We start from the raw sequence: 16432 nt of genomic DNA, 5'->3' as shown, positions 1-16432 counted from the left end.
AAATATATATGATTAAAAAAAATGCCATTAAAAGTTTTCATCCAATTTTGGATGAAAATCTTGTGGTGGCAGTGATTACTGTACTGCAAGGGAAGTAACACTGCGCGGAGTTTGCCGAGGTTGTTTTTGAAAAAATGGCCGAGGAGTTCCGAATGCGCGCGTCCGACCTGACCTTCCCTCGCCTCATGGAACTAAACTGATGGTTTGGTAAATATACAGGTGTGGTGTACTGTATATTTACAGTATAAAAATTAAGTTAATGTTTGTATTCCACGAGCGAGTTATATCTGTGTACTGTACTAGCTAAGGCACCAGTCAATTGTAATCACGGCCCCCCCGGTCCCGGGAATAGCGGGGACTTTGACTTACGGTCCAGCAAACCCCGGCTAAAATCCTCGCCCTGCGGGTACGAACAGATGGTAAAATCCCCGCCAAATGCCCACGCACCCCAGGTACCCTAGGTTATGCTTATTCCCTGCTATATTTAAAGCGAAGACAAAACCACCGCATTCACCCGTCACTGCTGAAAGGTAAAAACACGGCCAATTTCCCCGGCTATCCCAAGTATACCCCCGGACCTGGGGAAGTGTGGGGGGGGGGGGCGTGGTTACAAATGACTTGGGTGCATGAGGTCCAAATATCAAACACTCCGAGGGTTTTACAATTATCTTGGAGATTTTTTGTTTTATTTTTTTATGAAACATCTTTGGTTAGTGTGTCAACATCTGTCAAAGTACAGCGCCCTCACTAGAGCAACAGCGGCACTGCTTTTATAATAATGTTTATATTTCCTTTTTAAGAAGCGCTTATTAGTTTTGTTGTGTTACGGCGTAAGTACCAAACAAGTTATATTTGTGTGCGCCAGGATGTTCTAACGGTTGTGTGTAAGAAAAGAGGTGTGCCTGAAATGCTAGCAGATCTCAAAATATGTACAAGTCCGGAGAAACGCTCCTGGCACCACAGTTAGCAAAATATTTAAATGAAATCGTTGCCAACCTGCAGTAAAAATGTTCTTACACGGTACCATATTTCCGGATTTTCGAAATATGTCTTTTTAATAATTTTTTTATATAAAATATAAATCATATGCACGTGTTTAGAAGTAAACACAGGCACAGCTGCACCATGTATTTTTTTAATACTATTATTCTGTAATCTTTTGAAAGGGTGCCGACTTACCATACCATGTTCAAAAGGCCATAACGAGTTTTAAAGCTGCACTCTCACAGATTGAACGTTTTGACAACTTTTTTGTTTTTGTCTTGGAACGAGCCAATTATAAGACTGCTGACAAAAATAAGATCGCAGATTTTTATATTTAAGTTGAAAAATTAATGTTTTATCCATTTTCGTTAAAGCTTGAATATTGCTCCACAGTTTGGTGTCCCTTCACTGATACCCACATATACCAACTCGATTCCGTCTGCCAGATGGGCCAAACATGACTATGGACAAAAATCAATTGTCACTAACATGATGCAGTCCTAACAGTGGCGTAGGCTTGATCATAGATGAATAGATAACAGGCTTTCTCTTATGTACAAAATAATACATGACCTAATAGCAATCCCCATCTCTGGCTACCTTATCCCACTGACAAGACCATCTCGACACTATCACAGCTCCTCTTACAGATTAATATCCGCCACCACTGGCTACTACAAATTCTCTTTCTTCCCAAGAGCTGTCTTCCATTGGTTCAACCTCCCACCCAACATAGTGGCCTGCCGTACCCGGGAGCAGTTCAATCAGGCTGTCTGCCAGATTGAACATGTGACGCCATAGGGAGCTATGTAAAACTATTTTTACTTTTAAACCTAACCTGTACCTCCTTATTTTAACTTTGTTTTTAAAAAAAGTACTGTTTCTTTCACAACTTTTACTAATATTCTTGCAGCTTGACGCGCAAATGTCTATGTCCCCAGTAGGTTAACAGAAAGTAACGGTTAAAGCCATATAAAACATTGATTTTCGAACGGAAATATGTAAATCTGCGATCTGATCTTTTGTCGGCAATCTTTTATCATTGGATTGCAGATATTTACGCAAAAAATTGCTCTTTCCAGACAAAAAATAAAAAAAGTTGTATAAAGGTAAATCTGTGAGAGTGCAGCTTTAAAATTGAGCTGAAAAAACATGTCATTTGACCTACCAGCCTATCGCTAATTACAAGACTAAAAATGTATCATACTGCTATGATATCAAACACCATAATATAAGATTTTTTCATTTTTCAGTTTTAAATAGCAGGACTTGACAGAAGTAGCCACTATAATGATGCATGATGGTTTGGATGGCAAACAATATGAAGAAGAAACAAATGCCTTCTCTGTACATTATTCAGAAGGGGAAGATCGTAAGAAACAGATCAGATTGGTTCTAGATAAATTTCAACAGTCAAGTTCACCCATTTTTTTATCAATTGGAAATAGCCTGCAAATTTTCCCAGGTTCGAAGAAAAGTCTTTGTGAAGAAATTGAATCAAACTGTAGACGTATAATAGATATTAGTGATGTGAATGAAAACTTTATTGCATTTAAGGATGGTGAAACACTGAAATATTTTTATGCTATTGAAAATGACAATATAATAGATAAGATATCATCTAAAAGAGAAATAAGAAAGCTGTGTGTAGATAATTTGAAGTCTATGAATTGTAAACATTTTAGGAGAAAGGCTGCATTGCAAACTAAACAACCTAGAAGCGCCTCCAGTAGTCAACAATTGCACGGTTTGAATAAAAAAATGTGTTTTGGAGTACCACCAGCAAGAGAGTATCTCGAAACACAGGTGTCATGCTCTGTAGAAAAACAGCCTGAGAAACAGCCAATTGAATTAGATAAAAATAAACGGCCAATTGAATTAGATCAAAATGACTCTGTAATCTTGCCCAATCCTGAAAAAAGAGTTAAAGCGCATAGCAATGATAAAAGAAGCTCAGATCTTGATAAATTTGGGGAAAATTTGCAATCAGATGTGGTTATTGAAAATCAACAATTTAATGAACGTGAGAACAGTGATTGTCCTGTTGATGAAAAAGTAAGAAATGATACCCAGATAAATAACTGTCTTTTGGTTGAAAGGAAGAAAAACGAAAATGAAAACACTGACTGTAGAGAACATGATAAAGTAAGAAAGAATGGTGATACCACAGTGGATAGCAGTAAACCTTCTGCAAGAAAACAAGACAAGGTTTTATTGAACAGAAATGAAACCAGTCCTTCTCCACACAAGTTGAAGGAAAGGAGTGTTTCTTTATCCAAAACACCAAAAAGAAGTCCAATATTCAAAACATCGACACACTTTAAGCCTAAAAAGAAAAAGAAAAAAATTGTCACCAACAAAGTCAATGAAAAGCATGGTGCATTTGTAAAAGAATTCAAGAGGGCCCTTCGAGAAACTACAAATTTACCAAATACTTCGTCTTACAAAAATGATTTATGGGTGTATCCGATAGGCAGAAGAAATCGAAGGCCTCCTGGCAATTTTTCCAGGCAACGACAGCAGTTGCAACAACAGGTGCAACAACAACAGCAACAACAACAGCAAGAACAACAACAACTGGCATCATCTCAGCAGGGTGAGGAACAGCCGAGATATCCCATACAGTGCACAGAGGGGTCAGAAATACAGGACAGGGAATCTAGAAACTATGACATTGTCACCTCAACAAGGCCTGTGTTTTCCGAACAGGACTCGGCAACGGCCACAAACGCCCCTCTCCCTGTAACCCCAACCCTAAATATTCCGTACGCCCAGGAGAGGGCCCTTCTGGATCGGGTCCAGGGACAGGGCCAGCACGGTACAGCAACAGGAGGGGGCAGAACAACGCCCAGGCACCCCCAGTACCAGGACCAAACGGCAAGACAGAGGTCATTTACTAACTGGCCTGCATCAACACATCAGGCACCTGCACGTATGATCGTGTTTGGATTCTTTTATACAGGTGAGGTCTGGTTGTGTGATAAAGGATGTATCAAATTGTTGCCCATGATTTTCTTTATTAGATGAAGGATTTGATATCTTAACAAATTAATTATTTCCATTAAAGAGGCTGGACGCCAGATGGTCCCATAATCGGCAAATACAGTATTTCAATAAGGCAAGCCTAGAATTTACAGAACGAGCCATATGTGGCCGTAAATAGATCATTTTACATGGTGAAAATATTTTTTATGTCACTGTCTCAGAGTTAACCTGTGTAAAATTTGCGCATAATGGTTTCCCATTTTATAGTGTGTATATTTAGCAATAAAAAATTATGCATACACATTCTATCAACGCTTTTTTTTTAATGTATGCAAATTTTAATTGTGTGTTTTCAGGCCGAGAGGACCTTGTTCGATGTTATCATTGTGGTATTGGTCTGAAGTACTTCAGTGATGGGGACGAGCCGTTGTTTGAACACATTAAACATTCTCCTAACTGTCTGTTCCTGAGAGAGTTGTTAGGAGAACAGCTTCTCAACACATACAGGGTGATATATATACATAGATTTAGACCATAGTTAAACTAATGTCATGTCAATTATATGAATGTCATCCTTAATTTGTAAAAAATGGTATTATGTTCCATTCTGCTATGAAAATGATAGAAATCATAATGATAAAATTTCCTACATGCACTTGTCGGGAGGCTTTCATCATTATGTACTTCCGTCAACCTTTTAGTTCCTCCTTCCTGATCAAACTTCCTTGAAACACTGATATTATACACGCTATTTATACACAGTCCTCTCACGATCATATTTTTGTCCCATTCATAATATTGTACCCTTACTTTGAAGTATGTGGCTAATTGCCAAACCATTGCAGTGATAACAATAAAATTATGAACTGCTATTTAACTTCCTTTAATATGTTATTGATCTGTCTTCTTATACTTAACTTTATTGGGTCATTGATAAGTATTCAAAAAGTAAACCGTCTATAAAAACTCACAGTCATATTTGCTATATTTCCAGGAAAATCTTGCAGAGGCTCAGAGGAACAATGAAACAGCCAGATCACAAGGTTTGTACTGCAGATGAATGTATACATTTATCTCAGGAAGGGCTAAGATATTCAAAATAGTATCCCCCCCCCCCCCCCCCCCCAAGAAAAAAAGTCAAAAATAAATAAAAAATTAATGGAATGATATTGATAACTAAATAAATGAAAAAAATACCCATTCCTATTTAAAATAACTTAAAAAGTAATGCTAACATAGTTTTGAGTGCCTCAGCAGATGATTTTACGTTAATGAATTAATTAATCGTAATGCAATAAATGATATTCAAGGACATTTATTATGATTTATATGTATGTTTTAAGATGTTCACAAAAAGCAATGAACAATGATATAGATAACAAATCAATAATAAAATAAGAACAAAGTCATAATAGGTTGTATAGAGAATTGATATAACTCTTAACTTGAATTATTTTATTTTTTTCAAACAAAAAATATATTGATTCCAAGTCCATGTATATTTGTTTGTACAGGATCATATCATGTGACAAGTAAATCTCTTCATTTGGTAACTAGATATGACAATTTATATCAGGAAGGTTTTATCTTTGGTGTCATGTCAATTAGTTTATGAATATCGCTTACTGTAATTTTGTCAGGGTCTTCACGGTCTGTCATATCGTCCTCCATTGGCATTTTCATCTTTTTTACCCATGATGGAGGTTCACTCTGAATGTTCTAGAAAAAAATAAAATCAGAAAACAACTTTTAAGATACAGCCTCTGGTATTTTTTTTTTATCATGGTTCAGACCTTATCTTACAAGGTCATGCCTTTTTTCAACATGGCGGGACCTAATTTAACAGTGCAAAGACCTTTTCTTACAGAGCTCAGACCTTTTTATCAGAGCCAAGACAGGGTCGAGACCTTTCATAACAGGGTTGAGACATACCTAGTTTGTATTATGGTTGGTCATATTAACAGTAATGTTGCTGAAGCCAATTTCGTCCAATTCCATGGGGTACAGACATTGTTACAATTTAATATCCTTTACTAATAAAACTTCAATTTTGGTAACGGTAATGCATTTATTTTTTGAACATTAATTACATTTTGTGTAAGGTCAAAAAAATGCTTACGATAGATGATCTGACCTTACCTATGAAATAGGTACCAACCCCGCCTAAAAAAATATTTGTGTGGGTGTGTGTTTTTATGTAGTTTAAAAGCTTTATTCCATTCCCCAATGATGACACCAATGTTCTAAATAAAGCCTAATAAAAAAAGAAAGAAAAAAGCATAGTTGTTTTTTGTCAAAATGTATTTATAACCACACAATTTATTTTTTGGCTTAAGTTGCCAGTTTGTTCCCAAAAATCCCTTAAAATTCCAGTGCCTAGGGGATTCAGATTTTTAGCAGGCCCATTTCCTAAAAGTAAAGTAATGGCTTATGTTCAGATATATCATCCATTATCAATGTAAGCTTTCATTTACTTTCATAGTAATAACATACTGGTAAATGTAAAATACATGAAAATGTTTTTCTTACTGTTATAAAATGCCATACAAATGCACAGTAAAGTAAACACTTCTGAATAAATAAGATTAACATCCAAATAAAATATTAAACCAAGAATTCTTACACGTACCATAAAACAGACCTCCAAACGAATCAAAACTTCATAATGATATTGAAATGAAACACACGCAGACCACGCCACGTGGGCTCTGGTGATCTTACGATATATGACATTCATAAAAACGGTTATCGATATGATGGTTACATTATACCTATACAGTACATTGCTTTTGGTTATGATTTTGAAGACGTGTGCGTGTGTCAATAATTTGACATGATGTTTCTAACCTTTCTTTCGAAAAAACTATTTTCATTCAAGTATATTGATCAAGTCTATTGATTTCATTATTATAAAGATTGAACAAGGCTATATTCAAATACTTTGGGTCTGGATTCTTAAGTATTGTCTGACATTAAGTAATCATAAATTGATCAAAAGACATATAACTGCCAAAGTGGTGAAATAACTTCATTGAAAAATGGATATTCTTATTCCTGTTTTGGTAACTAAATACATTATACATATATTATTATATTTATTATCAATTGTAAATAAGTTTGATTTCTCACTTTTATTTGATTTAATTATTTTGAACAAATAAATATTCGCATGATATTACCATTCACATAATCACAAAGAAAAAAAAAAATTGTAATCTTTATTTCAACAATTGTCCTTGCCTTCAAGTCATCTTACTCATCACCAATATATTCTTGGGATTGAAATTATGCACGGGCACAAAGTGTTTAATTACTTTAACTCTAGTTAAGGGTGCTGTAACTATTACTTCTATACAGTAATCAATTCCTTGATGATGACACATAATCTTAATTTTTTCATCAAACAAATTTTAACCTTTTTAAATTTCAATAGATTTTCTTGTATGCACTGGTTGGAATTCATTATCTGGAAATGACCTATGTCTAAGATTTCCCTTAAGTATCTTTTTCTGGTTCAAGTTTAATCAGACACCCAAAAATCCTTTACCAGACTAAAAACTCATATTCAATAATTTTTGTTCATCATCTATTGAGAAATGGCCAAATAAATTTCAGACTCACTCTTTTTTTTTTACCAGTCCAACGTAAAAATATTACCAGACCCACTCCATTTTTTACCAGACCTACTCAAATTTCTGCCAGACCCACTCTAAAAAAATACCAGAATCACTCTAAAAATGACCAGACCCACTCTAAACAAATTACAGACTCACTCAAAAAAATTACCGGACCCATTCATTTTTTTACCAGACCCAATCAAAACATACAAGACCCAGTCAAATTACTACCAGTCTTGGCTGATGGGTCAAGCAGATTGGTTTTGAAGTCATAAATTAAATAATGAATTAGTTCAAAATTAGTGTTATTTTGATGTTTAATTTGTGCGAATAGAAATGTAGTTTGAAAAAATGATAATTAATTGAAGTATAAGTATTGCTGTCCCTTTCTGACTTTAAAGTAGTGATAGCGTGATAATTTAATATATTCAACTTATTCATGGGCACCGAACATTAGCAATAATTGATTATGACTATCATCAAACTTGTTTTTTACTTAACAACCACAAAATACATGTGTAGAATACCATTTGTTCAGTCATAACATTATGTAGTCAAATTGGTGCTATACAGTAAAGGTACAAAAATAATTTCATTGTATTTATCTATTATTTTGTCATTCAATGTGTCGGGCCAATTTTGATGAATAAATGAAAGTTGTGGGAATAAACATGCCTTAAATGTTATTTTCATACCAATTTTTAGTATGGAAATACATTTTCAATTAGTTGCTGTTTGCTGATCAATGATGATGGCAGGTTTTCATTTGATTATCGATAAAAAGATTTTCCAACACACAATAGGAACTGCAAATGAATGTTGAATTTACCATTCATTAAAATGGGTCCCAGATTTTGAAAATCTGTAAAGGCAGCGTGTGTAAACTATGTGATAAATTGTGTCATATATGCTACGTTAGAGGGCAACATTTTGCTTAAAATAAAGATTTAACTCAAAGATAACCTTACTTTTTTTTTTCCATTTTAATAGAAATAAAAGGCAGTCTATGCCACATAAAGAGTCCCCGCCCTCGTTTCATTACCAGAGTTTGGTAAGGTGCTTAGTTTACTCAAACACTTCAACAAATCTGTTTCCAAACTATCTTTATGACAGTGCTCCAGCAGGCGGCGGTTTTGAGGTTTATCACAGTATTTTCAGAAACTAAACTCTCAAGCAAACTCTGGTAAAAGACCAAAGGCCGGGCTCTGTAAGCAGGCTTTCAAGCGGGCCCTTCCTTTCCTACTTTTCCCTAGTTTTTTGTCGTCCTACTTTTTCTCGAAAAAGCTCTGCTATCCATACTTTTTTTGTAAAAATAGTTTGAAAAATAATGGTTTTTAAACAAGGATAATGACATGTACATTGATGAATAGGGGTTAATAGTCATTTATTTGCATGCAAAAAGGGAAGTAAAGAGCCCTACTTTCCCTACTTTTTATGCCCCCGAAGGTGGGCATATTAAAATCGCACCGTCTGTCCATCCGTCCTTCCATCCGACTGTGTGTCCGGCTCAATAACTCATGTCCGGGCTGTAACTTTCCCTTGTATGGACAGATTTTAAAATAACTTGCCACATGTGTGCCACATACCAAGACGACGTGTCGCGTGCAAGACCCGTGCCCCTTCCTCAAAGGTCAAGGTCACACTTGGGTCTTAATTCACAATGGAGTGCTGCATATAGGACATAGAGTATAGGTTGTCGTGTCCGGGCTGTAACTTTCCCTTGTATGGACAGATTTTAAAATAACTTGCCACATGTGTTCCACATACCAAGACGACGTGTCGCGTGCAAGACCCGTGCCCCTACCTCTAAGTTCAAGGTCACACTTAGTGTTTATTCACAATGGAGTGCTGCATATAGGACATAGAGTTTAGGTTGTCATGTCCGGGCTGTAACTTTCCCTTGTATGGACAGATTTTAAAATAACTTGCCACATGTGTGCCACATACCAAGACGACGTGTCGCGTGCAAGACCCGTGCCCCTTCCTCAAAGGTCAAGGTCACACTTGGGTCTTTATTCACAATGGAGTGCTGCATATAGGACATAGAGTTTAGGTTGTCATGTCCGGGCTGTTACTTTCCCATGTATTGACAGATTTTAAAAGAATTTGCCACATGTGTTCCACATACCAAGATGACGTGTCGCATGCACGACCGGTGTCCCTACCTCTAAGGTCAAGGTCACACTTGGGTGTTTATTCACAATTGAGTGCTGCATATATAAGGACATAACAGTGTCGGTTGTCAAGTATGGGTGGTATTTTTTATGTTTAGAGGCAATTTAAAATAACTTGCCATATGTATTTGACATGTAAAGGCAAGATCAACTTTTCATGTACTGACCTTGTTCATACGTCAATGTCACAATCGGGGGCATTCGTTACATACTATGACAGCTGTTGTTGCTCTTAATATCCCTATTTTACACTACTTTTTAAAAAAAAATCCTACTTATATCCCTACTTTTTTGTTATTGGTCACTCGAAAGACTGTGTAAGTGGCGTAGACTGCGCTATTTAATAATTTAAATGGTAAAGACATTGTGAAGTCTTCATTCAGATCAAAATATTGCCTTTCGACATAATATTTATGACGCAGTTTATCTTGTGGTATACACACACTGAAAGAATTCCAGCAAACTCTTAAAGACCTCTAGCAAACACTGGTCGCCTGAGGTCTTGAAATGATCTCGGACAATTCTGACGACCCTTCAATAAATCCAAATTGATCAAATTCACTCCGAACATTTTAACCATTGCAATGTTTCCGGCCAATATAGTTTACTTGCATAAAATGTTTTTAGGGTTGCAATGTGGATGCGTCACTATCTGACTATAAATTTGTTTACATTGGGAAGTTTTCACCCCTAGAACATGTGTGTGTCTTTTACAGAAGCCAATTTCTATTTTCATTATCTTGTCAGTTACTTAGTGCGTATGTGTAAGAGGAAGTTAATAAATACCAAGAAAGACAATTTAAATTTTGATAACATGAGGACATTAATCAGTCATGTGCCATTCAGACTTTATTCACTCACGGTTCAGATCAGTAATTTATATCCCACTGTCCAATCACCTACTTATTCCTTATTGTTTACATTCAAAGTTATGATATTGAATACCAATTATAATATTTATCAACACACTTACCCGGTATCTAATGTTAAGTGATCTTGAGATTGAATGCCTGCTTACTTACATATGTTGTAAAATGACCTTCTGAGCTGAACACACCCGATTGCATGAGAAAACATACCGTAAATCATTCTTTGACACTGTCGTAAAAAAATATTACGACACTCATATTGATAAGTATTAATCAAAGAAGCCTGTATTCAATGTCATAAGTATTGATTTTGAGTTAATTGAAAGTTTTTATTGAAAATAATGGTAATTCAAGACTGCAAATGGTAAGTATGCTTTACGTAAACAATTGTACATACTTCATTCTCACATTGTTTCGTCATGAATAAGGAAGATTTCTATTTCCATTTTTTTTGCTGTCATAATATTTTGGAGGAGTTCTGTTTCATGTGGGGTTAAAAATGTAGCATTTAGGTCAGATCATGGGGCACTATCAGTATGGCTAAAATTTCTGAACCCTTTGTATGCCCCAGAACCCTTTATATGCCCCTGAACCCTTTTTATGCCCCAGAACCCTCTATATGCCTCAGAACACTTTATATGCCCAGAACACTTTATATGCCCAGAACACTTTATATGCCCAGAATGATAGCCAATTTTTATAAAAGATATCTCAATTTTTTTATAGAATCCTTTTTTTTCTAGAAAAGAAATCATGGATAAAAAGCTTAAGGGCGGTAGTCAATATTAGACATGCCTCAGTGGTTCCATTCAGTCGATTGGCCAATAAATTTTAAAGTCCAATCAAAACACTCGGATTTTACTCTTTATATTAAGTTCAATGGTGATTTATGAATACAGCCCCTGAATGTCCTATTTTCACCTTATCTTGATGAAACTTGGACAGAGTATCTTTCTCAATACAACATTAATATTCCATTAATGATCATCTGGATCATCAAAAGGACAATAATGAAATAGCTGAGTTCTATAGAAATATCATGGTTTTCCTGTTAAATATGCAGCATAGTTTTGAATTGTTCTAAGAGTTTATGCAATTCATAACAAATATCATTTTTAGGGAGCGAGCCTCGCCCAGCTCAGCAGCCCACAAGAAGAGTACGGCACCCTGGAATGACCACTCTGGCCCAGCGGTTGGGTACGTTTAATGAATGGCCGCAGTCCACCGGTCAGCAACCAGAAGCACTTGCAAATGCTGGCCTTTTCTTCACAGGTAATTGTTAATGACAATAGGTCAAACAGCATAGTGACCTTTACTAAAAACAAATATAAGCACTCCAAGTGAGTAATGGAGAACTTGTGCGCAATATTGTATGAAGACTAGCTGGATTATGTATGCCCAATGTCAACCATTCCCTTTCAACTGGCTGAACATTGCAGTTCTTTACTAGTAAGGAATGCTTGAGATGCTCAACCCAGTGCCACTATCGTGATATGGAATAGATGTGGGGGGTTTTCAATATAATCGCTTCAATTTAAACTCTTTATTTGTTGAAAAAGGTTGACGTATTGTTATAGCCATGTGTTGGCGGCCCAGTGTTATGCAAAAGTTGTAACCTTAGGTATCATTACAACTATTTAAGATAATCAAATGAAACTTGAACAAATATCGCCAGAGATAATACGCACATGCATATCAAGGCCCATAACTCTGGCCTTAATCAATGTTAAGTTATGCCACCTTTTTTTTTACATGCCTGTCATGCATATCTGCCACAATTCACACCAAACTTGGTTACTGTGTATATTTGAAAATATCTTAATTTGATAAAAAGCTGGAAAGAGTTGTCATCCCTGAGTTATGACCCTTGAAATGACAATTTGTTCACTCTCTTGCTTTCATAAATCTATAACTATCTTCACGAAACTTTGTGATTATGTTAATCAGGGTAAAATTTTGGGGATAAGTTTTGGTAACTAGCTGGAATGTATTTGTCACTAGATTTATGGTCCTTGAATTGATAAAATATGACAGCATTGTCTCTCTGCTCTTTCTTTCGCAAATGTTCACCAACAATCATAACCAAAATTGATCATCATGTTTATAAGGAAAATGTGGTAGACAAGCCTAATTAATAGCCATTCATTCCAATGTTATTGCTTTTGAATTGACAATTTCTTTCTAAAATTGACACTGTTTGACCTCAAGCTTTATAGCAATGTTACCATTCCAATCATCAGTTAACTTGGTCAACATGTTTATGGGCATAATAAATAACCAAAAAATCCCACTTACAAGTAATGACCCTTTTTATTGCAATAATTCCACTTTTGTTTTCAAATGTTTTACTCCATTCAGACATTTATGACCTGTGATGGGTTCTTTAAGGGCTTAACATTTAGAAGTTATTTAATGTGACATCATTATAAAGATTTTCATAGCCTTGGTTTTCTTGAAAGTTTATCAACGGCTTAAAACCTATGTTAACATAAAACTTGGTGCATATGTTCAGAACGACAAAAATTTAAGCAGCACATGTGTACCAAATTGTTTGATCTTATTCCCATTGTTTTTGCATATTCAGATATCAATAACATTATCCAGTTTAAGAGTTATTGTTAATTATAATGCTGGCATCATGAATTTTTTTAATTCTGTTGGATGCCGCAAATATATCATGTATACTTTTTCAGGAGTCATCAACTTTTGTAGAAATTTCCAGGGAAAAAGTGACCTGTGGTGTTTGTTTGGTCATAAGATTACCTGTAGCTAGTGCTGGTGGGATTGTTATCCCTCGGAGCTTCACTTGAGAGATGAAGGGATCTTGTAGCTAGCAGTTAATTTATGATGAATTCAGACAACAACGATTTGTATCAGTGTTTTTCATGCGATGGTGGACAACAGTGTTTGGATGGAATAAATCTCTCTAAGCTTGAACACACCCCTCATGCTCCTATAGATAGGATGTATGTGTGAAGATGAAGAAATATTGGATACTGATTTTGAAACTTGAATACCAAACGCTTGATGGAATATTTGAATATTCGTTTGCATCCCTACTTAATATATATCCTGAACACTGGCATGGTCTTGCAGTCTTGATTTCTTGGTAGCAATATTTCATGGTTACTGCATGATCTCTATTGATTTTGAGGTCAGAAATCCAAAGGTCACGGTAACCAAAAAGTTATGGTATTGAATGAGGTTCAGAAGAGACAGTGCTCCAGAAAGGCCACTCATCTTTTCCGGGAATTCTAGTTATAGGCATATATGACATGTGTCTGTCGTTCTGGTGTGGCAGTGGCCTGCAGTGTTGGGATAGAGACTTGGATCAAGTGCCTTGCTTTGCCAACTGCTGCTTCAATCATGCAAGCAATATGGAGGTCTTTAAAGATTGCTAACTTCATGTGTTACGGTTTCAGGCATCAATGACCTGTGTCGGTGTTTCACATGTGACGGGGGCCTGCAACGTTGGGATGGAGAGGACGACCCGTGGCTCGAACACGCCCGCTGGTTCCCCCACTGCAGCTATGTGCGCGAGATAAAGGGGCAGGACTACATAGACATGGTGCAAGCTGCAGCCCAACGGGCACAGCTCGAGGAAGAGGTATGAAATAGTTTTGAATTTTTATCTCATCAAGTTGTCTAAGGAAAATTGTTGAAATCCTTATATTGCCTTTTTATTGATGCAATTAACTGCATAATCATAAAAATATTATCATGAAATATTGAACATATTATCATTATTACAATATTCTCATGTCAAACAGGTACCATTACTTAAGCATAATCGTTTTTTTATTAATGCCTCTTGATCAATTGGAAAAAAAAACAGATGAGAGTTGGCTTTTGCATCTGACTCATTTATGCCCTGCAGTCCTAGTGGAGTTAATATCACCAGGCATCAATATGTTACCTCATTAAAGGGACTAGACACCAGATGTTCCCAAAATCGGCAAATACAGTATTTCCTCAAAGCAAGCCTAGAATTATTAAAACAAACTAGTATGAGGCAGATACCCTGTAATACAACAGTTTACATGATTAAAAGAATACTTTGTTTTCCACTTTCAAAAATAGCGCATAATGTTTTCCCAGTTTATAGTGTGTACATTTAGCATGTGAAAGTCATGTGATTAGTACAGACATATATACCAATGGTATTTTAAAATTTACTGGGATTAATGTATGGATTAGTATGATTCAATGCACTTGTGCCCTTTGTCACCACTAACTATATTTTTTGAAAGCTAATTGAGCAGTTCTTTCTGCGTTTTCTTAGTGTTACCTATGAACCTTCTTTATTGCAGGAGTCTGTTGTTGTTCGTGGCCTGACCAACCTGGACTTCCAGAACACTGGTAACAAGATTGAGAAACTTTCAGTTAAATTTGAAAAAAATACAACAGGGATTGATTTTTGGTTATAACTAAATTTTAAGTGGTCTTTTTTTACATGTTTAATATTTGAAAAAGGTAAATATGCATATATAGAGGCCATAATACAGTGCATCGGAGGCTTTTCTATTTCTTTCATGCTTATTGATGAAGTATGGAGTTTCATCAGTGAAATAAACTTAGTTAAAAAAAAATCACCGCAAACTAAACTAAGAAGTTCAAATATCGACTTAAGGAACTACTTTTAAAAGAATTGTAGTTACTTCCCTTTGATCAAACATAACAATGCCATTTTCCATTCAAAACGACCTTGGATGTTTTAAAATTTCAGAATTCTTTACATTTAACTACTCCGCAAGTAGTTTGCATAGTAGTATCAATTGAGTGTTTAAACCTTAAAACTTAACTCTGAGGAATTTAAGTTATTAATGCAGTAATACACTTCATTGGGAAACAATTTAAACATATTTAAGAATTAAACTTTAAAAAGCTAAGATTTATTGATATTGTTATTATTTATTTCTGAACTACTTTAATTGATTTACCAGCATACATCTGAGGTTGTTTTCAATGGAAAAAGAGCGAGGAGTTCCAATTGCAGCAATTAATGTCAAACAAAATATTTTCATACTCAACTTTTTTTAATACCGATTTTTCTTGAAATAAACTACCTACCATACTGTTTATCAGGAAAAGGGTAAACCTTTTTTTCAAATCTTTTCTTGAAGCTGAGTGATCGAACATTCGTTTCATCATTACAATTGTTTGGCTTGTTGACCACCAACCAAACTCACATACGCCCATTTAGCCAGAAATGAGCCCAGTCACCTTAGTGTGAAGCAAGTGCCTTTACCACTGCTCTAACCGAACAACCTTCATTGCCTTAATTTATAATACATCTAAAGTAGGGAATATAGGCATTGCCCTTTTACTCTGTTCATGGATTTAGGACATTCTCATGTTCATGGATATAGGACGTTCTCATGTTCATGGATATAGGACGCTCTCATGTTCATGGATTTAGGACATTATTATGTTCATGGATATAGGACGTTCTTATGTTCATGGATTTAGGACGTTCTTATGTTCATGGTTATAGGACGTTCTTATGTTCATGGATTTAGGACGTTCTTATGTTCATGGTTATAGGACGTTCTTATGTTCATGGATATAGGACGTTCTCATGTTCATGGATATAGGACGTTCTAATGTTCATGGTTATAGGAAGTTCTAAGTTCTAACGTTTCAAATGAGGAAAAGCAATATGTAATCAAAGTGTCATGTGTGTTTCAGACCCCATTGAGACCGAAGCTGCCAAGGCTGTGCTGGATATGGGCTACTCGAGGGCGGCAGTCCGTCTGGCAATCCATGAGTTCAACGGGCGCAGTACGGAGTGGTTTTCCGGATT

General features: G+C 35.7%; 1 protein-coding gene across 1 annotated transcript in view; it reads left to right on the top strand.

The window, feature by feature from the left end:
- Window positions 1-40: 40 nt before the first annotated feature.
- Window positions 41-16432, top strand: part of LOC128237766 (uncharacterized) — a 34295-nt gene continuing 17903 nt past the window's right edge. Inside the window, exons 1-8 of the mRNA XM_052953351.1 lie at window positions 41-219; window positions 2238-3946; window positions 4326-4477; window positions 4964-5012; window positions 11749-11901; window positions 14052-14236; window positions 14940-14988; window positions 16318-16410. Of these exons, the coding sequence (XP_052809311.1) occupies window positions 2275-3946; window positions 4326-4477; window positions 4964-5012; window positions 11749-11901; window positions 14052-14236; window positions 14940-14988; window positions 16318-16410 (2353 nt within the window). The 5' untranslated portion in view covers window positions 41-219; window positions 2238-2274. The remainder of the gene's footprint in view (window positions 220-2237; window positions 3947-4325; window positions 4478-4963; window positions 5013-11748; window positions 11902-14051; window positions 14237-14939; window positions 14989-16317; window positions 16411-16432) is intronic.

Source organism: Mya arenaria, chromosome 6 (assembly GCF_026914265.1).
Source record: "Mya arenaria isolate MELC-2E11 chromosome 6, ASM2691426v1".
Lineage (NCBI taxonomy): Eukaryota > Metazoa > Mollusca > Bivalvia > Myida > Myidae > Mya > Mya arenaria.
This window is presented reverse-complemented; position numbering and strand designations above follow the sequence as displayed.